The 24,039-nt window shown below is 53.7% G+C and overlaps 1 protein-coding gene across 11 annotated transcripts in view; it reads right to left on the bottom strand.

Annotated features, from left to right (window-relative positions):
* Window positions 1-24,039, bottom strand: part of BAIAP2 (BAR/IMD domain containing adaptor protein 2) — a 48,392-nt gene that overhangs the window by 14,595 nt on the left and 9,758 nt on the right. For all 11 annotated transcript variants that reach the window (XM_037403893.1, XM_037403901.1, XM_037403919.1 and 8 more), the window contains exons 3-6: window positions 22,415-22,501; window positions 11,016-11,077; window positions 10,624-10,695; window positions 10,156-10,293 (exon numbers count right to left, since the gene is read on the bottom strand). In XM_037403893.1, the coding sequence (XP_037259790.1) occupies window positions 10,156-10,293; window positions 10,624-10,695; window positions 11,016-11,077; window positions 22,415-22,501 (359 nt within the window). The remainder of the gene's footprint in view (window positions 1-10,155; window positions 10,294-10,623; window positions 10,696-11,015; window positions 11,078-22,414; window positions 22,502-24,039) is intronic.

Raw genomic sequence — 24,039 nt, 5'->3', positions numbered from 1 at the left:
CACCAGCCGCCCTGAGCACAGAGGGCACCAGATGTCCCCAGCTCCCCAGCCTGGTCATTTTCTCATCCCTCAGTCCTCCTGGGAGGCCCCCAGTGCTCCTCTGCAATAAGCTTCCACCCTTGATGTGGCACTGGGAGAGCAGCCACCAAGCCTCTCAAGGAGGAGCATCTCCCTTGCCCATCGCTGTCCCACCCTGCAACACCTCCTTGCCACCAGTTCTCCCCTGGGCCAGCAGCTCCCCACTGCAAAGCCACTAGCAACCACGCAGCCCAGGCACAGCTAAACCTGCTCCAGAAAGTCTGAGCTTCTGAGAAATGAATTAAACTGGAAATTCAGGGCCCAAAGCAGCTTTACTTCTTTCTTCATGTTTAACAGTTATTTTTAGCGTGCTACAATATTTATTACCAGACACATAAAATGGAACAAACCTCAACAAAAGCAGTGAGATTAAGCAGCACACCAGACTTCAAAGGGGGCTTATTTCAGAGCTGGAGCTCCCACCCTGCCTGGACCATCCTCCCTCAGAAGCAAACCCTGCACAGAGCTCATGCCAGACCCAGCAGGTCTTGGGTCTCCCCACACACAGCACCACAGGTAAGGGAAAGGGGGTCAATATGAAATGGGTAAAAAACTGGTTTGCAACCAATAACCCTGTTTTAAGGAGATTTTTTTTCCCCAAATGAGAAAATCCAGTGCAAGCACCCCGTTTAGGGAAAGAATTAAGTGAAGGTAACAGAGCTGATGGCACTGGGTTGCAGAAGCAGCAATAATGGAGGTATGTGCATCACCCCCAAGCAAAGCCGTGAGGAGAGCCGAGCTGGACAGGGGCTGGCAGGGATACAAGGGAGGGCACCAGGAAAGCCAGCAGGCAGCTGTGCTGTGCCAGCAGCAGGCACGGAGGCACTAAGGCTGGCACAGCACAGGGAAGAGGCGGCAGCAGCCCCGGGCACATGCCAGTGGGTGGGAGCAGGCGGCCGTGGGAGGACACGCTTGGTGCGAGCAGGGAAAGCATCACTCCCCAGAGTGGGCTTGGGACAGAGACACTACCGGCATCACGCCGCCTCCTCCCGGGTATTATTAGCCCCTGGAACAGCACAGGGACAGAGCCCAGAGGCACCAGCCTGGCAGCGGTGATGGGGAGCTGGGATGGAAGGATGCCCCAGCCCAGGGAGCCCCCAGCTCCCCCAGGGTCCTGGGCCCCATCCCCTCCATCACAGCCTTGCTTTGCCCAGGGCACCAAGCCTCGCTATCCCCACACACCTGCACCACCAGCAGCTCCCGAAAAAGTTTCCTTCCCTTCTCTCTCGAGGGAAGCGGCAGGACAACGGTCCCCCTGTGCAGAGCCCCATTTCTGGAAGGAAAGTGCAACCCTGACAGCACCTGAAATAGCAGGAGTGAGGAAGCAAGCGCAGACCCCGACACCCAAAACTCATCCTGCTTAATTTACTAACTGGGCCATCAAGAACAAGAAGGTGAGGAGTGAAATGAGTCCACCTCCAGCTAATTTAGTTCAGTAGCACAAGGACCATCCCACCGTGATTCAGGTTTCCCCGGATAACCATCCCCAGGCCAGGCACAGCTCTGCCCTGCTACTGCGTGTGTGCAAGACCCCGCTCTAGTCCCAACACACTGCAGCACAGGGGAAATGCTTATCTTAGCCACACAAGATTTTCAGTTTTAATCATGATTTAAATATGCAAGCTAAAGCCTTATTTACATCCTTGATTTCAATCTTGTTTTGCAAGTATACTTTTAGTTATTTCACTAAGGAAAGGCTTGTCTTAATGGCTGCAGCCAGTTAGAACATGTTGATTTGCAAGCAGAGCGCCTATGCTCTAAACTTAGTATTCTCAGCGCTTTATATACTTTATGTAAATATGCCTGATGTGCCATTGATTTATTCAGAGCCTTGATTTTTACATGTTATTACATTACAAGATGGCGAGCAACACTTCGTGTTCACTACACAGTTTTCATTTTGGATTTGCTCAAAATGACAATGGGCTTTCAAACAACGCACAGAAAGAATTTAAATAAAAACCTTGTAAAATATGCCAGATGCACAGGGAAAAAAAAAAGGTAATGCACAAAGCATGATATAAGATCTCACTACTGTGTGCTGGGGAGAAATGCTGCCTTTAGTCAGCAAGTGGTGCTTTACCTGCAGGCAGGTGCCTGTCAGGACCATCGGCCTCATGGCCGCTGCTCAGATCTCCTTTCCCCCGGGACAGGGAGGATCCTGCAGCCATCCCGTGTTCTGAACCCCAGAAAAATGCATTTCTCAGCCTGACACGACCTGACAGCTGGCCTAAGAGCCAGGGGAAGGTGCCTCCCTGCCAGCCTCTGTAGCATCCTGAGACCTCACCGACAGGCACGTACCTCTCAAGTGCTGCATTTTTAATTCAGACCTTGATTTAGGTTGCCAGCTTCAAATTCAGCCTTCTAAGCATCATCTAAATAAAATTCCCAGTTTAAAAGAGGAAAAGCACCCCATTTGGCACCCAAGGGGGCAGGGAGCTGGCCATGGCAGTGGTCACAGCTGTGCCAAAAGCCAGAGCACACACAGGAGCTGCCCAACAGCTCCAGAAACCTTTTCTGGGTTTCTAGGTTGGAGAGGCCTCAAATAACTCCCCCATCCCCCCCGCCTCCTGAACACATCCACTTCCAATTCACCAGGAGCTGCTGACCTAATTAGCAATGTCAGCAGCAGCGCGCCAGGCAAAGGGTTTGGTTTAAGATGCTGCTGTGGCTCAGCTGTGGGAGCCAGCAGAGCCAGGGCTCCCGGTCCAGGGGAGCAGCAAATCTGGGGAGGGGGAGCCCCGGCTGCACAGGTGGTGGCGGCTCAGCTGGGGACCCACCGGATCACCCCCCCGGCCACCCAGTACTGGGGAGATGGGCGATGCTGGAGCAAAGCTCCGTCACACTGGGTCCACCCAAAGCTGGGCAATCTCCATTCAGGAGGCAGCCCATGGAGCTCAAGGGCTCAGACAGTAAGTTAGGAACAAGAGCACATGAAAAAAAATAAAAATAAAAAAAGAAGCTGCAAAGTCCCCACCCCAACAGCTGCTGTCATCCCCCAACACAAAAAAAGCCAGGGCACAGAGGTCCCACTGCTTACTCTAACATGTTCCCAGCACCACTCCAGCGCTGACAGCCAGAGGTGTGTGCAGGTGAAAAAGCATCCCAGAAACATCAAGACCCAAGTTCCTTTCAAGCACATACCACCATCAGGTAGTTAACGCAGGTGAAACAGCAACATCATTACTGAACTTCAGTTGAGCCTTTAATAACCACCCACCCTTACTGGTAAAAAATTAGTTCAGACCATTCTACCCAAGCCAGGAATGCACAAACCAGTCAGGAATGAGCCAAGGGTGATGCTCCTCACCACCGCGCTGAGCATGTGCCGTGCATGTGCATGAGCAGGTGCATGTGCTGCTGCGGGTGACACGGGCTGAGTGAAGGACTGGCCACAAGGACAAGAGGCAACCAGGAGGTGGCAGAAGCCCCAGGCTGCCTTGCAGGGGCCACCAGCCCACCGGGGTGGGTGCAGCAGTGAGTCTGGATAGCAGAAAGCTGGTAACGCTGCAGGGCAGCCCACGGTCGGCAGTGATGCCGAGCAGGGGAAGGACTGTGCCCCCACACCAGCTCCGAACACCGGGCTCTCATCCAGGCCAGCAGCACAGGGCAGGCAGGGATGCAAGACAGGGAAGGGAGAGGACTCAGCCAGCTGTGCCAGACTGCTGCGGCAGGCTGAAGTACCTGGAAGGAATGAACACTGGCAGAAGGGAGGATTTATGTAGGGAACCACAAGGGAGAATAATTAGAAAGTAATGGGATAAAATAAGAAAGAAGTTAGGCTGATTAAGAGAGGAAGAGCATCTAAGCTGTTGAAGTCTTAAGGAAAAACAGCTGAAACCCTTCCACAGCATATCGCCAAACTGAGGAAAAGAGGCTAGGGACTCCCAGCCCCGACAGCTCCTGGGAACAGGGACAGCTTTTCCTCATGCCCAGAATCTGCTTCTTGCGTGGGAAGTGGTGGACCCTGGAGCAGCCTCAGGGAAAACTCTGTCCCCTCCCGGCTCCCTCCAGCCTCCATCATCACTCAAGTGTTACAGATGGAGGGAGGTTGGTCGATTTGTTTAGCCAGACAGAGCGATGCCATATTCAAACCCTGGGATATCAGCGGCTCTTCCCAGCAGACCATGGCTGAGGAGATCAGAGCTTGGAAATGAGCCTGAGGTGACCTAACGCCTCTTGTAATACAGCAAATTAAGCAGCAGACCAAACCCTCTCCCACAGCAGACAGCACAGGTCACTGTGGGAGCCCAAACACATTTCACTGCCTTTTGCAAGGACAATGCACCCTGCAGAGCCACAGACCCACACTGCCACAGCTGCCCGCTGGTGGATGATTTCTGCGCATCTGGCACCCTGAAGCTCAGCACCTTTCCTGGGGAGAAGACAAAGTCCCCCTGCCCTGCACAAGCACCAACATCTTCAGCCAGTGAAGGTCTTTTAGTGCCAGCACCTGCCATGCTGCCCACCAGTCCCCATGGCTCCAGCTCCATCATCTTGCAGCCAAACCCCTCCTCTGTGATGCTGCAGACACTGTTATGCTGATGGTTATCCAAGGTGAAATCATACGCAGAGTGGACCCTAGGGAGCACAGCCCTGGCAGATGCCCGGCTCCAAGGATGCTGGCCTCGCTGGCCTCCCCCAAGAGGGGCTGTCTCCCCTTGTTACATTGCCTGTCTCACACATCTGTTAAACAGGGCATCAGCCTCATCCTTCCACTGCTCCTGCAAAACTCCATCCACGCACACATGTGATATTACATAAAATTTACAGAAAACAAAACAGCAGGCAAGCACCTTCTCCAGCCAGCTGTGCGGGGGTTTCACGATCAGCTTCTGAAAACGTTTTGTCAGTACGGGGACAGCCTGGATCAGTGGCTTGATGCACAAGGGTTGGCACCAAAGTGCTGATCTGACATGGCCCTGACCTGTGCAGGCACAGGGACCAAAAGACCAGCTTCCCAGAGGGGGCATCTGGGCACCTCAGCCCAGAGGAAAAGAAGTTTAAGACTTCATTTTGCATATTTGTAGCAGCTTCTTGTAGATTTGTAGAGCTGGTTTCAGAAAACCACATTCTGTGCTGGAGCCTGTAGCTCACCTGGGTGGGAGGGATGCAGCCAGTGACCACAGCAGCTGAGTGAAGCCCCCCAGCCACAGGTGCTGGCAGAAGGAGGTGGAGGCTTTCCTCTTCTGCGTGCTACCTCCTTCATAAGCACTCACAGACCACAATGTCAGAAAAAGCTGCTTCAGCGTATGGCTCCATACAAGCAGCACCACGTGGGAACTCCCCCAACGCCCAAAGTCTCCCCAGATGCTTGGGCCTGCAGCGCTGCTGTAAGGGGGGGCAGCGTTGCCAGCACACGCGTTCACAGAGTAAACAAGAGGCAAAAGAAATCTCCAAGGGCTGAGCTCTCCAGCAAGGTCCCCAGCCACGAGCAGGTAATGCCAACGAGCTCTGTGCAAGAAGCACCCACACAGGCAAAGGGACAGCACAGCCGGTACCTCCCACGTGGGGACCCTCTGGTCCCAGCCTGGCCGCAGCAGGACAGTGCTGCCCACGACCACCAGACCCACGCTTCTCCCAGCGTTCCACATCCGCCTCCCCTCCCTGCAGCCCTATGTGCCGGGTTAAGACACACATCCTAACCTAGCTTAAAGCACCACAAAGCCTGGAGGGAGCTACCCGGAGCTACTGAGCTGTTCCATAGTTCTTCCCTATCTGACTTTTACATAAAGCCCTTGTAGCCTGGTTTGTGCAAACTCCTTACCAGTTAGAGCTTCCTGACCTACACCTAAAATTATTTCTCCTGATGGGAATATCAAAATGAGGTTTCAATTACAAAACTTTATAAAACACCCCAGGTTATTTGGCACAGTGGTATTTAATGCTTAAAATATTCCCACAGGAACAGGTGTCAGTGTGGACAGCAGAAGACACATCTGGGCAGGAGCTGAGCACAGCCCACCACCCCCGGCTCAGCACCCCCTGGTTGTGCAGGGGTTGGGAGCAGGAGGGAGCTCCAGCTGCCCCCCGCACCCCCAGCACAGCCCCCTTGCCTGGGTCAAGCGCAGCCTGCCACTGCAAACAGCCAGCTCCAGCGTCCCTATTTAGGATGAATTACTGTCAGCTTTGTCTCAGCCCAATGCAGAAATCCAATTGTTTGTAGCTCTAATATGATTTGATAAATAGTTCAAACCAACATAACTTCATTGTTGAGTGGCTGATTCAATCAAGGTCCCAAATCCATCGTGACCTTGATTTCACAGCTTGGTCATAACCAACACTTAATGAAATTACAGCAGATTAGCTTCCTTGGTGATTGTTTAATCTTAATATTATTTCCATTTTTCTTCGTGAAGTGAATGGAATTGGTTTATTCTCCAGATTTTCAACACAGGTCAAAAAACCCCCAGCACCTCAGTAACTACATAACTAAGATGAGCCATCTCAAGCAATTAGCTGTCTCAGCTTTCGTTCCTCATGTATAACAAAAGCTCTGGACTGATTCATGAGGAATAAAAAGCCTGACTATGGCGACATTCAGTAGTAACAACCCCCAACCACAGCATCTCTCCTGACCATGAATGACAAAGCTTTGGAGATGCAGAATCACACCTGCAGCCTAACTGCACTTTGAGCTGCTTTTAAGCTACATGGGCCATCCTTACTGCAAACCGCAAGGTGCCTTAAATCCCCAAGCACTTTAATCCTGCAACACCCATCCATAAGAACTCCACAGAACAAGCACAGGAGACAGAGGCCAGATGATGTGGGACTCTGACAAGCCTGGATCGGTGCTCTCCATGCAAGTGGCTGATGCAGCTCAGGAGGAGGCTCCCACAAGCATCACGCCGCTGCCTCGCCCCAAGCACACCTCCTCAATCCGCCACACTCCCAAAGCTCACTAGCCATGAGATAATTAGTTTTGTGCAGTGCCTGCACTGGTATTTATTTTACTTTTATAAAGGGGGCATATCTGAAGAGCCATAGGTGAGATGTTTGGGCTGTTTCACTGGGGTTTCTGATCAGTCCCGTAGAGCAAGGAGCCAGCACCACACTGGTACCCTGGCCCAGGTGAGGGCTGTCCTCTGCCACCCAGCAAACCAGAGCCTGAACAGCCCCAAACCTCCTCTCACCTTGGCAGAGGCGAGATGTTATCACACAAACCATGTCCTGGATCCCCCTGAAGGAGATGCCTCTGCCACCACACTCGTCTCACCCACCCATCTCACATACAGGCAGCAACAAGTGGTGAAAAGGCAGAAAAGAGCAATTCTGCTTCCCATAGCATTAAATACGGATGGAGATGATGACAGAGCATCAGAGTCCTGGCTGCCGACTGCTACAGTGGCTTAAATGGATGAGTCTTCAAAAGAAGAGTAGGATGTTATTGCTTTGTTGAAGGAGAAGATGACTGATGTAGCTACCAGGATGTTTCCACCAACAGCAGCTTCTCCCATTACGAGACAAGTAACCTGCAACAGCCCATTAGAAGAGCTGCATCCAGTTCTTGTCCGATCGGTCTGTGGTCCCCAAGTACCAGCCTGATGAATTCTTCAGCTTCCCACAAGCATCATGAGATGCCTTCAGCAGTCTCCTCAGAGGTTGCCAGGGTTTTTACAAGCTGGCCACAGGGGTGGCCCTGGGCCAGCTAAAACCCACCCACATGCAGCAGCTCCCCAGGGTGAGCCACATGGTTCTCCGCTTTAAGCCAGCTGAGAAAGGTTTTTAATGGAGCGAAGCCCCACAGCACAACATCAGCAGCTCCTGCCTCACCAAGCCCAGTCTCACCAAGCCCCGCATAAGGCTCCCTCCTCGGGCCAGTACCAACACCCACATAGCTCCAAGGCTGCACCAGCCCTGGCAGCAACCCCCTCTGCGAGGCAAAGGTAAGAGCAGCATTGAGGATGGCCCAAGACACCCTCTTTTTCCGCTGAAAGGGAATACCAGCACCGCAGCCAGCAGAGAACAGAGGGAAAACTGCCCTCATGGCTCAACGCAGCAATTTAACTTTGTATTTTGATCTAGGAGGAAAATAAGCAGCAAGCAGTTGAGCAGTCTCATAGCTCTTTAAGCTCAAAAGCCATCATAAGGCTTTTTCAGAGATAAGCGCTTCCTAAATACTTACTGCTGAAAGATTAAGAGAATGAAAGCCTGATCCTGTTTCCCTGCCCAAAGCGGCTGTGCTAACAGGACTCCCCCATCCCTGCCACATCACAGCAGGAGGATCAAACCATCGCTCCTCTCCCAGCTACATCGTGCCAATTGCTGGATGGATTTTCTCCTCCTCCAAGTCTGGGTGTGGGATGGGGATCCCTGTGCAGTGGCAGCCTGGGGCAGAGAGGCAGGAGGGGTGGCTCTGGCAGCAGTTTTGCTCTGTTGTCCCTATCAGCAGCTTTCATGGGTGGGGGATAACAACGGTGTGATCCCCGAGTTTCCCCACGCTCAGCTGCATCGCCTAACAGGGCTCCACTCGCTCAGCAGGAATTTCAGAGCAAGGGCTTGCAGAGACACCACTGCTCAGGAGGGGCTTGAGCTGCTCAGCCCTCAAGAACATGCCAGCCCCCACCTCAGTGGGCAGGACCCCCAGGCTGGGGTGCATGGGCTCCGGCCGAGGGGCTGCCAATGGGCATGAGCTTGGTGACTGTGCCCCAGCTCACCATGGGACCTGCATGCCGAGCTGGGGGGGATGACTACAGGTACGTTTTATTCTTCAGTACTCATTCTGATTCACACCACCGAGAGAATGACTGATTTTCCAAATTTTAGTGCAATTAAGAATGTCATTTCCCCAGCACAACCTTCATGTTAACTATCTGCTGATGACTTTAAATGCCACCCTGCACGCAGCCCCCATGAGCCAAGTGCCACCCGTGTTCAGATCCCCTTCAGCACACAAGGTGCATTGTGACATGTTACCAGCCCGCAGCATCCAAGTAACAGATCTTTGTCCCAACATAACACACGCTGTCGTGCTTCAGAAACAAGACTAGCTAGTTTCTGGCTTCAGGGCTCACCTTCCCCTTTTCAAGGCACTACTCACATCACAGTCCTTCGGGGCTGTAACGCACCTGTACTTGCAGCTGCAGCAGGTTTACAGGTAGGTGCATCAGTTACTCATTGAAGTTTGCCACGTTCAGCTGCACTTTTGGCAAAGCTCAAACCAAAGGTTGCAGACTTCAGAAGACACAAGCTCCTGCTGCAAACCCACCAGCAACACCAGTGCTGCAGCCCCTTGGCATGTCCTGCTTGCAGCCCTGGCACCACCAGCACTGGCCAGGGATGTGCCCTGGATGCTCTGCAGTGAGATCCCGACCCCAAGACCCCCCCCAGAGGGAAACCCAATGCCCCAAACTTTAAAACGTGTCCACCCTGCAGCACCAACCCTCCAGGCAGGTGCCGAGGGACCCCAGCCCCACACCGCTGGGACCCAATTAGCAAACGGCACGTGGTTGGTGAGGGAGCCCACACCGCGATCACACCACAGTGATTCACCGCAGCCGCCCCCGGCCTTCGCTGCCACCCCGGCGTGCTGGGGGAAGGGACGCCCCGGCAGCAGGCACAGAAAATATTTAAGTACAACACCATCCAAAGAAAGATGGATCTGGCACAACACGATTAATGATCTTTTTGGGTTCATTCATTAAGCAAAAAAAAAAAAGCCCCAGGAGCAGTGGATCAAGCAGGGTTAGTCACCACTGCACCGCCCAGCACAACATCTGCCATCAGCGGAGCTCACAGCCTCCCCTTCTGCACCGTCCTCCCCCAGGGCAGCCACGAGACCAACCCGCTCCCATTGCCGGCTGCCACCCCCTCCCCTGTCACACCTCCCACACCCCACCACGCTCCCCTAATGCTGCTGAGCCTGCTCCTCCAAAGAAAACTGCGAACCCTTATCTAAAGGCTTGCAGGAGCTGGGCCACCTCTAGCATGTGGTGCTGAGCATCTGCTATGATGACAATGAGATGCTCATCCCCACGCTGCACTGCACGAGGACAATGAGATGCTTGTCCCCCTTGATGTGCCAGCACAAGGTTGACAAGATGCTCGTATCCCCACCACCACTCAGGGTCCTACCTGCAGCTCCTTGTCAGAGTACTTCTGGGGGTTTTTGCTGCCTTGGCTCTTCTTCCGAAGTTTCTTCAGCTCTGCCTGGCACTTGTCGAGCGAGTCCCCCTTGCTTCTTTGCTCCGTCTGGTATTTTTTCAGTGCAGCCTGGATGTGACAGGAGGAAGCTCTGAGCAGCCAAACCCCTGCCTTGGCCACAGCTCCTGCTGCCAAGGGTCAGCAGAAGCAAGCAGATCCCCCCACCCCTGGGAGAAGTGGGATCCCCATGGCCCAGAGAGCAAGGAGGGGCTGCAACAGCCTGACATCAGCTGTTCTGCAAATGGTGATGTGTGTGATGGCCGGGGACCCATCCGTAACTGGGGGCATGAGCAGTGTCTGGGCATGAGCATCCCCCAGCAGGGAGCCGGGCAGCAGGAGGAGACGACGCAGAGATGCCCGAGCCCACGTTTGTGCTGCTGGAGTGCACAACTAACTCACACTCAGGTACCGGGAGTCCAGCTCCACCTTCTGCTCCAGCTGCGTCAGGAGCTCGTTGTGGAAGGACTTGAGCTGCAGGCAGAAAGAAAAAACCATGGTTCCTCAGCAGAGCTGGCAAACCCTGCGCAGGGAGCACCGGGGCAGGCAGGGGAGAGGGTCTCTACAGAGAGCAGAGGCTGATGGCAATGAGGGACAGACAGACACTCAGAGAGGGACCCAGCAGGGCAGAAGTAGATGCTCAAGCAGACCAGACTCTTTGCAGCTCAGCAAATCTGCTTCAACAGGGCTGGTGTTGCCCGGACAAGACATGGAAAACCATTTTGCTCAGCTGCAACCCTGGCAGAGACTACGGCCAGACGGAGACCCTGGCACACCCAGGCTGGGGCACTCACCATCTCCTCCAGCTGGTTCTGGATCTGCCTGTGGACCTCTGCCATCTGGAAAAGCACATCTCCTGCAAAGACAAGATGCAGGGAGGGGGCTTGAGATACTGAGCTCGGGATGACACCCTGGGGCTGGGGCAGGCAGCACCCTGCTAGCATGGGGGGGTCCACAGACAGACCCACAGGTGCTCCTGGAGGACCCCCAGTGCCCACCTTCAGGGAGCTGTAGGTGAGAAGATACTCATCTAGGACAGTCTGACAAACACGTACACCACCTGTAGCATGAAGGGAAACAAGGACAAGCAGCAGCGGGACCCAAGCACTCAGGGGCAGCCCTGCTTGTGACCCGCCATGACAGTGGCCACCCCAGCTATGGCACTGCTTTACCTACTCTGGAAAGGAGCCAGACAACAGGACCAAGAAAGGTCCCTTGTCTTGAGCCGACAGTCCCGATTTGAAAGGAGCAGGCAGAGACAAGGGATGCTGTGCTAACAAGAGAGATGGGATTAAATAGCAATGTTACAGCCAGGAGCTTTACCTGATGCTCTCCTGGCTGCACACACAGCCCATCACCAAGCGCAGAGCACACACATCCCTCTCCCCCAGAAGCGCAGCAGTGCACAGATGCAGCCCTGAGGCTCAGCTCAGGCCACAGGACACAGCTGTGCACGGAGCGAAGCCCCAGGTTGATATTTGCCTCAAAACCACCGGATCCGTTCAACCTCAGCGGCTGAGCCGCATGCGGGCAGCCCTGCCCTGGGCCAGCGAGCTGGCCAGCGAGGGCAGAGCCACTGCATGAGGCTGCTGCGAATGCCAAAGGTCAGTCCCACAAAGGGCTGCCATGGCCAAGGGATCCCAGCTCTGCTTTGTCTCTTCCCTTTATTTTTCTTTTCAAATGCAGAATTCATCAAGTCACACACCCACTGTGATTTTCCTGGGAGGAAGGGCAGTGTCCTGCCTCAGCAAAAGCCCCAGCACAGCCGGAGCCAGACGCACTCTTGGGAGCTGCGGGAGCGTCGTTTAGGAGCCGCCAGTGCTACCGCTCGGCTAAAAGCACGATCCATCTCCGGACCAGAGCAGGCTTTCAGGCAGAGCTGAGCTCTGTCAGCTATTTGTAAGGACTAAGTTAGGAAGCTGTTCCTTCCAGCATGGCAGGTTGCAGCTTCGCAGGAGGCTTCCAGCCTACATGGAGCTGTTTGTAAACTGAAATCCATGAGCCGTGTCTCCGAGCTGCTCCTGTCTCAGGACTCAGCCCCGGGAGGTCCTGCAGTCAGAGGTGGCTGGTAGCTCCCCCACTCCTACACCCACAGGGGCTCTCCAAAAGGGAAGCAGAATCCCCCATCCCATCCCAGAAAAAGCAAAGCAGGTTTTAGTGTATTTAGAGCATGAAGGAAAATGCAAGTCCCCTGCAGAGGCCAGGTCCACCCTGGGTTCCAGGACAACCATATCCTCTGCATGTGGAGTCAAACCTCAGCAAGACTGGGATTAGCCAAACCAGCATCTCACCAGTGGAAGGGAACCATTGGGACCCTCATTCAGCACAAAAACAGATGGCATGTGCTGGGCCAACCCCAGCCCACCACTTGGCCAGCCTGTCCCTGGCACACCACGTGCCTGGGCCATACGCCAGCCAAGTGTCAACACCGGCTGATCGGGAACAACCTGGCCCAATGTTTCTTTGCTCTTGTGGCTGGAGCAATTCGTACTTTGTACCATACATTGTGTCTCAAAGCCTTTTGCAAACATTAAAATCTGATCCCTTTTTGTCCTTGGCAGGCACCAGCCCCCTCCACCACGGGTCGATGCACTAACAGAACCAGCTGTGGCACCGGCCAGTGCTCAGCCAGTGCCAACTGGCACTGGGGCCACTGTCCCCCTGTGCCCCCCACTCAGCTCCGAGAGGATGCAGGGACACACAAAGCATCCCACAAAGCAGGGAGGTGACCAGACACCGTGGCTGCAGCTCTGCTCCTTTGCCGGGAGCAAACCATGTGCCCAGATCCCTGCAGCCACCAAGACAGCTATAACTTCTACAGCCGTTTTGCAAGGTGCTGAGCAAGGCAGAGCAGCCCCCGGCGCTGGCGTGGAGCAGGCAGCTGGCTGGGCCATTACACGTCTGCCGCCAAGATCTTCACGCATGAACAGGGAGGTCCAGGCAAGGGGTCACCACCACAAGACCGCCAGGAAATTGCTCTCCGGTTGGGCTGCGACAGCTCAATCATGGGAAGTGCACAAATTCCCACTGCAAGGAGGCAATGACGTAACACCGTTGCTTGGCTGAGATTGCTTTTTCAGGAGTGTATCAATGCAAGGGTGGCTCGCTTATTATTTTCAAAGCTTGCACCACCCCCTCTCCCTTTCGCTTCCCGTTTGCCTGGAGTGGAAACCCTGGCTGAGAAAGACAGTGCAGGGCTGGCTGGGGGCTTTCTGGCCACAGGAGCCAAGTCCCAACTCGTGCAGGGACCAGGCGCTCAGACGTGACATCCATATCCCCTAATCCAGCAGCCGGTACACCCAGCACCAGGTCTCTGCCCCCACTGCACTCCTCGCCCAGGGAATTAACCTGGCCCCAGCAGCCAGGGCGGTGCACGGTGCACCTCAGCAGATCTGCATCTCTTTGTTTAGACCTTGTCCTCCACCATCACCTTCCTGGCACAGCATCCCTGCTGCATGCTGCTCAGCACCCCAGCCCGGGCAAGGGGACGCAACCACCCCCACTGTCCCCACCGTGGCTGGTTTGCTGTGCCTTCACCGGTGGCACGGCATGGCCAGCCCGGTGCCAGGAACGGCACAAGGTGAGCATGGTGCTGCAGCTGGTGTGGCGCAGGAAGGTGGTTGGATGCCTGCCCGGCGCTGGGCTGTGCAGAGGCATGAGCTTCCTCCAGAGCCTCCCCCCGGGCTGAGACAGCTCCGAAGGAATCAGCTCCAGGCTTCCCATGGCCTCTGCCATCGCGGGGAGCCCACGTGGGGCAGCAGCAGGATTTGAACTAAATCCCTTAAATAGCAGCTGCAGCACCGTGTGAATTCACATATGGCACCTCCAGCACCCCGATACTGCCACACCACGAGCTGCTTCACCACTGCAAAAACCCTCTCAACCTCGTTAGACATTAACAGACATTTCATCCTGAAACCGCCCCGACTAACCCAGCATGGCAGCAGAGGAGAAGTTAAGCTGTGACTAAGAGATTCCACAGTAGCTGGAAAGCCCAAATATTTCAAACCCTGGCTGGGAAGAGGATCGGCAGCATTGTGCTGAGATACCACAAGGCGTTTGCAGGGCTGGGACCACAGCACACGCCCCAGCAGCAGCACAGACGCCCACGCCACAGGCGTTTTGCATCACCTACCAGTGGTATTTAAGTTACACACAATAATTACTGCTGCGCAGCAGGGCAGAGCAGGGCAGGAGCTTGGGTCACAGCTTAAATTGTGTACGGAGCATGAGTACCGTGCTCACCCTGCTGCCAAAATGCACATCTCATAGGTCAAGAAACCCATGGTTCATCATCTCACCTGAGCCCAAAAGCAAAAATAAAGATGGGGAAGGGCAGGACAGCAGAGCAAGGGTTTCACCTGCCCGTGCTGGGCTCACACGCCTCTCTGCAGGCTGCAAAGCACAAACAGGCAAGGAGGAGTTGCTATTTATGCCTGACTCACAGTATCGCTCTGGGAGAACTGTAAGGGCTATTGTGGGCCCTTCCCTACCACACCCAGCCAGGAGCAGGCAAACAGGTTGTGCCACATCCCTCCCACTGCTGCCGGCACCGCAAGCCCTGCGCAGGAGCCAGCTGCCCCTCCAGAAGGCAGAGCAGTGGGAGCCCATCTCACAGGGTTTTTGCTTTTGAGTTTCAGAGCCTAAAGATATTTTTTTCCCCCTTCACTCTTGAGTTAGATATGAGCCATTTTTAATAAAAATACCAAACAATTCATTGGCAAAGGAGCCAAAGCGCCCCGAGCCAGAACATGTTGATGCCTGAGCAGGGCTGAAGCAGCCCAGCCTGCCCTGCAAGGGCAGCAGGAGCTGGTCCCCAGCCGCCGGCCACCAGCTCCTGCTGCCACTGGCATCAGCTCGGAGCAGGGATGTGCTGTCAAGCAAACAGCACTTCATCCTCACCAGCATGGCTCCTTGCTCCTCTAAGACAGGGGAGGCAGCACCATTGGAGTCACTCGCCACCAAGATCACTTGCTTTGGAGATTCAAACCCCAAATAAAGAGCATGAAAGGATGAAGCAAGGAGCCCAGGGGCTCAGCTCCTCCACTATTTGACACTGTGCTGGGCTTCCTTCTGTTGCTTTTCATTAAGGCAGACGAGGAAAGGTGACTGTGCCATCAAGGCAAGTAACGAAGCTGGCAGAAAAGGTATATTAGCTCATTAATGAGAAAAAGCAACAGACAGTAACAGGGCAAATTGTTTGAGCTCCAAAACCCTAAGAAAAAAAATAAATCTGCTTTTCAATGGCTGGTTAAATGCTGTTACCTGAATCCTTTGATGCCCAGCAAGTACTTGAACCCGCGTGGGGGGATGTGCCCATACCAGCACATACCCAGGGCAGATGAAGATGTGAAAGCACTGGGCGCCCAAGGACCCTGCCCCAGACACTGCTCTGACACAGGCACCCATTTCACCCCTCCTGGACTTTGCTAAGCACAACTGCCTGCTGGACAGGAGAGCTCCATCAGTTTGGGGGCTTTCTTTGGGAGTGGGGTGGACAGCATCAACCTTGTGCACATTATTAACAAAGCACTGCTTCAGGGTGGAATCCTGCCCCGCCGGACTTGGCAGAGCAGGGCGCTCAGCCTAGCAGTTACCAGTTCCCCTTTCAGCACCAGTTTCACTCCATTTTCCACCAGCTGCAGCACTGCCCCCCACCCCCAGCTCGGGCACATCCCTGCTGCTGCAGGGCTGCCTCCCCCTGTCCTGTAAACACCGACCGGCAATAACTCTGCTCGCACATCACAGAGGGGTTTGGGTTGGAAGGGACCTTGAAGATCATCTAGTCCAAGCACCCACCGTGGGTTGGGATCCCTCCCACCAGCCCAGGCTGCCCCCAGCCCTGTCCAGCCTGGCCTTGGCCACTGCCAGGGATGGGGCACCCACAGCTGCTCTGGGCAGCCTGGGCCAGCACCTTGCTGCCCTGACTGCAAAGAATTTCTTCCTTATATCCAATATAAGTATCATGTGCTGAAGGCCTGATCAAGCCAAATGTGAAGCAGAAGCGCGCTGTTGAGAACTTCTGCAATTTTTTTCCTCTTCCCTCATATTAACATGTCTCTATCCAAGTTCAGACCCAGCACGTGCCACGGACAAGCCCAAGCCCCAGCAAGAAGCAAGTCACAGCCCAGCCCCTCACCCAGACAAGGAGGTTCTGGCTTCAACAGTGCCGACACTCCACTGCAGGGCAGCCCAGGGAAGATCCCGGTGCCTGCAGCGGGAAGGATGCAAGTGTGGGGAAACAATCGCCCCACTGCGCTGATTCATCTATTTCCTCTTCAAAAAGGTTTCACTTATCACAGCCCCAAAGAATGGTACCAATTTGTTGATGTTATATTAGCAACTCATCAGCATTATAATGATCAGCTCTGTTTGCAGCTGCTGCTTTAACCCAGCTTGGCAAAGCTTAAAACATTTTATTTATTTATTGAGAGACAAGGTAAAAACCAAAAAGCAAAAGCTTCCTGAGGCACCCTGACTCAGGCAAGTTCAATGACACATTTCAGTAATTGGTTCCCTCAGGCTGAGCAGTTGCCATTGACGATTTTACTACGGACAGATTAAAGACCTGGGTGACCTGTGATGCCCCACGTTCCAGCAGCCACCCTGGATGCCTACAGATCATGTATCTGTATCATGATGTACAGACCAGTGAGTCCCTTAGCGCCCAGCTGCTCTGGCAGCAGCTATATTGGTGGCGCAGGATTAATTAGCAGAGAACACAACTGCACAGCCCTCACATTGACCAGCCTGCAGGCACCCGGCTCAGACCCACCTGAACCCATCCAGCACACCAGTGGCCCTGGGAGGGGAAGCAAGCACCTCCAGGACCCAGGGCTGGCCACACAAGAGGCTGTGCCCCTTCCTACAAGCCTGCCAAGCTCACAGCATTGCCGATGGACATCAGGAGCCAGCCCACAGACACACAACGGCCCCTCCACCCCTCCCCAAAGGTTGGAGCATCCCTGCCAGAGCACATCCCAGGCACAGTGCCTGGGCACACAGCAGGTAGGCATCCATGGGAGATGTCACCACTGAAGGTGAAACCCAAACGTTCCACACAGCTGCTATGCGTTAGAAACTCCAGCCAGGCAACATGCTCATCACAGATGCTCATTTAACAACCCTCCACCATTACTTACCCAAACACAGGTTGGTGAGAACAAGCCTACTGCTATGGCAGTCTGCGTTTCATCGCAAGGTTTGAAGGCAGTGAAAAGGCAAGGCAGACAGCAGCAGGGCCCCTCTTTCTGAGGCAGGCAGCACAGTTTTTAAGAGGTCTTCCTTGCATTTCTGCACCCTTCACAAGCCCATTCCTACAGGTGCCTTCCCTAAGAGAACTACACAGCTTGGAGGCCAAGTGCTGAACTCCTGAGAAAATTTCTCGGGAAAATTAGGCCTTTTAACAGAATCACAGGTGGAAATGCAGGTCCAGAGCATCCAATTCTCCACCAGCACAAAGCTGTTACCCAAAAGCCATTAAGTGCATTGTTAAGCCCAATTTTGAAATGATCAAACAAGATTGCTGCTGCTCTCCCACCCACAAGCTCGTTGACCCAGGCAGAGGGACCCCACTGCAGGGACACCAAGCCTCATCCATCAAGCACAAGGATTTCCTGGAGCTCAGCTTCACTTTTTCTGGCTGCTGCTCTGGCAGGATCCCAGTGGGCATCGGGCGCCACAGCCACCACCGACCCAGTGGTCCCCCATCACACACCAAACACTGCAACAACCTTTGACATTTGCAGGATCTATATCTGCATCTCTGCTGCTGCAGGAAGCATCTACCCAAAACTGCAAATCCAATTAACAGATTAATCCCTCTATCCCGGAGGATTCAGCGCAGCAGAAAGCCTCCAAACCACGCCGCCGCCAAGAGCGGGGCCAGACCAAGGTGCTGCAGGGAGGGCAAGACTCCGAACTTGCCTGGGCAGCCACAGGCACCCCACCAGGCTGCTCTGCTCCTCACCAGGAGCCACCATGCTGGCCGCCCCACCAGGCTGGTGGCACCCAGGTTCTATGCAGCATTGTGGACAGGACCAGGCTCTGTGCCCAGCTCTACCCCGCATCCCTCTGCGATGCTCATCAGTGCTTTAACAGCTGTACAGAGACAGTTTAAACCTCTTGAAGCCCAGCACCCTGCACGGACACCAAACAGCTGGACCACGAACGTGCCACTGGTCCCAATTTTATTCTGCAAGTTGTGGATCAGAAGCAAGCCACTGCCTGCCAGCAGCTCCCTTCAGCTCAGCAATGGTCAACTCACCACTGCACGGCTTGTCCCTTCACAGCACCGCGCTCTAGCCAGAGCAGCTTTCACTAACCCAGGAGGACCTTCAAGAAAACCAGCTGCTAAACAAAAATCCACCTCTAGCCCTGACGGGGTGTCATGCAGGTGCTGCTCGGCCCCAACACCCCAGGGCGCTCCCAGCCTGCTGGAAACCACCTCCAGCCCCACTCACCAGGCACACACTTCCTTGCAGAAGAAAATCCTTTCCCATGACTTTGCCATGGCCTAGTTTTCAAGTGGGACAAAAGAAACTACATTTTGAGCAGCATCCAAGGGACCTATGCAGGAGCCAGACAAGGGCCGAAGTCACCCGAATGCTCACACACATGAGACAGGAGCTCCTCAGCAGCACCTACAAACCATCCCCGGAGCAAGCCTGGAGCAACCTTCCCCACTCAGACACCAGCACTCCTGCTCTTCACACCAGCTTCTCAGCTTCCCAAAAGCCACCACTGCAACCATAGAACATGTGAACAGCAGCATAAGAAACCTCTCTTGAAGAGGAACTGTGGGTCTAACCCTCCATGTGCCAGAAGCTGGGCAGCAGCCTGGAGAGCAGAGCAGGGAGGGGAGCAGCTTCCCTGCCATCCCTCCTGGGAATGCCACCACAAGCCAATGCCCGCTGCCACCGCTGACCCGGATCAGCCCCCCGGGGCTCACTCCCCCAGCCCACTGCCAGAGGGGTCCCACAACCCGGCTTCTCCCCCACTGCCCGCACAGCACCGGGGGCTGCTGCAGGGCACAGAGCAGCTGCAGCTCCGCCAGGCACAGGAGGCTTCCCCAGGTGGTTGGAAGCATAAAGCTGCTCAGCTGACAGGGAACCGCACGAACTGGCTCACAGCAAACCTCTGCTGTGCGGGGACAACTGACAGCTACACCTTGGGTCTGGTCAGGGCATCACTTTAGTTAAAACCCCCCAAGAAAACAGACTTTGAACATCCCAAACCTCAGCAATGGGGTTCAGACAGAGGTATGCCCCCACCAGACGCTCGTACCCAAAAACTCAAGCCACAGAGCCGATTACAGCTCAAATACTTTATTATCACCAGGTTTTCCATTACCACCCAGGATTATCCTGTCTACACACTGTCGCTAAAATCTGATGGAGAATTTACAAAAAATGTGAAGTGCTAAGCAGCTGGTGAGCAGAGACCCAAGCTGGGAGGCAGTGCACTGGCAGCCTGGATGTTTTCAGCACGACAAATGTACAGCATCACTGCCATCGGAGGAGCCTGTGTTTAAAAAAAGCCAGCACAGAGCCGAACAAGCTGTGCTGGACAGCCAGCACGTGCAGCTGGGGACCAGCACTTCTCCAGTGCCCAACTTCAAGAGCAACTCCTTGGAGTCACAAGTGCTACTGGAGAGGTGACAGCAGGAAAACATGACCAGCTTTGAGTGCCAAGAGCCGGAGCAGCTCTCCTGGCACAGGACAGCCTCCAAGTGCCCACTCAGCTCCCCAGGGTGCTGCAAACCACCCGGAGCTCCCAGCCCCCAGCCGTGCTGCATCACCCGGGGGGTGCAGAGCCCTCCATAGTCACCCCAACACAGGCAGCATCACTGCAGCACAGGCAGGGGAGCCAGAGCACAGATGTGGCTGCCTTAACCACATGTTAGACAAGGGGTCTGCAGTATTTCAGGTTCTTCTGACATCTCCTGTCCCAGAAATGAGATCAGAAACGCATCCACATTTAGAAAAGGGAAACAAAAACCTCAGGTTCTTTTCTATGGAGGCTGGGAAGAGATGCAAGCTGCAGTCCCAACCAGAGCATCCCAGAGTCCTGCCTGGCATCTTGGAGCAGCTTTCCCTGTCCTGCTGCTCATGGTGGAAACCACCTGCACAGGGAGGGAGCGGCAGGGGCACTGCACTGATGGAAGTGGCAGTTGTGAACATCCTCACTTGCTGTGGCCTTTAGTAAGAAATGAAACAACACAGACCCCAACGCCCCTTTCCTCCTTTCAAGCACTATCAGCAATCACAGTGCAGGGACTGATAATGTAAAGGTGTTCCCAGGAAAAGCCATACCTTTGGTGAGCACAGCCACAATCTAAAGCATTTTTTAGCCCCTGTTTACACATCCTGCTGGGAGGGGGGTGTGTCCCCAGCTGTTATCAGCTCCAGTAAACTGCAGCCAGAAATTTTATCTTAACTTTCTCCTGCACAGAGCAGCTGCCACAATAAATATCAGCAAGATCAACAAGGCCAGAGGCCCAAGGAGCAGCCGCTCATCATGGCTCAGGGCAGAGCAGGAGCTGCCAGGATTTGCCCTTGGATGCGCTCACACCAAGAGTGGAAGGTGCAGTAACATGGAAACATTTTAACCCCCCAAACACTTGAGCCATGCAGTGAATGCACATCAGGAGCCCGCAGGAGGGCACTAAGGATGCCTGTTGTCAAACCACCAGCCTTAGGCAAGGAAGCAGGACCACCAGACTACCCCAAAGCTAGGTTTTAAGTGTGGGCAAAGCCTTTTTTTTGGGCTTTTTTGTGGATTTGTGGTCCTCAAGCTCCTGCCCTCACCCAGCTGAGCCACCTCTGACAGGGCTTCCCAAGCTGTCACCTCCAGGAGGACAGAGCTGCTGCACCTTTCACCCCGCCAGAGGGGGAAGTAGCCCCCAGTAAGGTCTGCACAGCCTTTACAATCTCAGTTGCTGCATGCAGTGCACACAAGGCTTTTGTTTTATTTATTAAACAGAAACAGATTGCTATAGGCAGCCTTAATCCAAGTGATGGAATCTGTTTCCATAGACACTTACTGCTTCCCCATCAAAATTCAGACACAGGCAGCAAGCTGTGCATGGCCGAGCTGGAGCAGCCTGTGGCTGGGGGTAAGTGGCACCTGATACAGCACCACCAAAGCCTGACCCCTCCGAGGGGCTGGTCACTGACAGCTCCATCAGCTTTAGAGTCATTTCAGCTCAGCCTCTTCTCTGTTAATTGACTGCCTCAGAGAGATTGTGTTAATGAGGAGTTTGCTGTCTCCTGGCGCAGTGATATGGTGAACCAGACCTGCAGAAGGGGCTGAGGGGAAGAGGGGTTCACCTGGGACTGCAGGGGCAACGAGACCAAAACCCATCCCAGCCTTACAAGAGCCTTAACAAGAGGCAGCAGCATCCCTGGGGGAGGTGGAAGAGCCACCTTGAGCCACGTCTGCGCAGATGTGGGGCAGCTCAGGGGGAGATCACAGGAGCCATGTCTGAGCCATGGGGAAGCTGGAAAAGCAGCTCCCAAATGACTTACCAGAGGAGTAAGCATTAAAAAATAAAAAGGGAAAGGAGGCACCAAGCATCACAGCTCATGTCTGCCGCAACTCCCATCGACTGAGCAAGCACGAGTCCCCAGCCGTGTGGCACAGGGAAGCTGCACAGACAGCATGCAGCAGGTCCTGCAGCAGCTCTGCTGTGTTCAGGGGGGCTCAGGGTTAAATGCAGCCCCCACCGCACACGGCCTGAGCGCTGGGTGCTGCCAGGAGAAACCCTGCTTTGGTACGGCTGACCTGTCCCTTGCCCACACCGCTCCTGCTCCCCTGTGTCATCCCTTCCCCTTCAGAGGATGAGGATGGGCAGCACCACCTCAGCCCCCAAAGCAAAGTTGGTGCTTTTGCAAAGCACTTGCCTTTGCAAAGCAAGACAAAAATGCCAGCAAAGCTGCTTTCTGCAAATGCTTCCTCTTTGCAAACACCACAAGCTGACAGTGCCCCAAAATCCTGACACTAAGAATAGCAGGCTTTTTTTTTTAAAGCTACATTAACAGCAGATACAGAGGCACTTTTACCATTCACATAAGGCAGTATCAACTCCAAATTGAGCTTGCTATCTCCGTCTACAGCAAAAATCTAGTTTCATTCCTGTGCTCGGAGTGTGCTCCGGACTGCAACTCCATTTAGCAGTACATTGGTGACTTACCCAATTCTTTAGATCCCTGGCTTTCACTGGCCAACTCTCCCATCTTAACCAGAGCATCAAAGTATCCTTTTGCTGCATACGTCATACCTAAAAGCATAAAAAAAATGCAGGTTATGTTCTCTTTAATGGCTATTATAACTCCTGTGGCACTGCATAGATGCTAGGCACTAAAATAGACATTACTTCAAAGGGCTTAACCCCACAGGGAGGGACTAGACAACAAACAAGAAAAATGAGTGAAGAAAGAAGAAAGCTCGAGCAGCGAGATTACAGGGCTATTTAGGAGAAAAAAGGTACATGCAGGACCTAGGTGGTTTTCATTCCAGCGTAACCATCAGCCTGCGTAATGCTGCTCAAGAAAATCACTGTGGAATAATTGAATATCACAGACTTTCATTATAGTTCAGTCTTGTTTGTTGACATTCCAGCTACACACTCCACTTTAATCAGATAAGCAGGGGGTTTCCTCTAATCACAAGAACATGTTGTACAGCTTTAGCTCAACACCATCAAATTATGTGCTGAAGCCTCTTCCAGCATGATTTACTGATTAAGACACTTCCTTCAGATGCCCCCACAAGCTCAGAGATCCAAAGTAAAGGATGACCAAAGACAATTTTAAAAGTTACAGGAAGATCTTGGTCTTCAAAGCACATTCACAGCAGGGATGAGAGAAAAATAGAAAACAAGTGATCATACTGGTTATCCACAAAATGCTGCAGTTACACTGTGTCCAGCTTAAGTGGTGATAAAACAGCATGTTACAAACGCACTCCACTACCCGGGTAATTAAAAACTGCATTATTGGTATAACGTTTCAGAAGAACAAATAAAAAGCGGTTCCAAGCGCAGCCTCTTCTCCCCTATCTCCTTTCCTCCCCTCCCTGCTGCCCGCACCCGCTGCAGACCCAGCAGGGAGGCAGCAGGCAGAAGCACCCCCAGACCCGGAGCCCCTTGCCTCGTTAGCATCATTAGGGATGGCTGGGAAGTGCTGCTGCTTGTAAGGGTGCATGAAGTGCCCTATCCCTGGGGGATCAGAGTCCACCGCCCCTGTGCGGCCAACCGGGACAGACGGGCACTTCCCACATTACGGCCAGTTGATCCATTAAAAAAAAATCTAGTTAAAAACTGCCAAGAATCAGGCAGCAAGCAGCATGACAGGGAGCACCTGCACCTGCAAACAGCAAGGGGTCTGCACCTTAGGAGATCCTCACTGAACCATCCAGGAACCCTTTGACTTGTGGGAAATAACATTTGCCCAAGGCACAAAGCAAGGCGGCACAGATCCTTCACAAAGGTCATATTGCAACATGGGACACCAAAATATTTTTTCCCACCGACTTAAGACTGTGACAGCCTCCTCCCTTACAGGCATTTCCACTGAGCCAATTAAAAAAATAAAATCCAGGAGACTTGCAGTGCAGCTCTGAAGCAAGCAGAGCCCTCCCCAAAAGCAAGCAGCTGCCTGCGGTCGAACACAGCCTGCCCTAAACCTCCCCAGGACCAAGCTGAGGGAGGCCCAGGCAGTATGCAAAGTCATTTTAAGTCAAAACAGTCCTTTTTATGGTTTTCATCAATTCACAGTTTTACTTTTGATCACTTAAATCTACGCCTCCCTGATGGCT

Source organism: Falco rusticolus, chromosome 1, assembly GCF_015220075.1.
Source record: "Falco rusticolus isolate bFalRus1 chromosome 1, bFalRus1.pri, whole genome shotgun sequence".
NCBI lineage: Eukaryota > Metazoa > Chordata > Aves > Falconiformes > Falconidae > Falco > Falco rusticolus.
The sequence above is the reverse complement of the archived record's forward strand: the minus strand, read 5'-3'. Positions and strand labels throughout refer to the sequence as shown.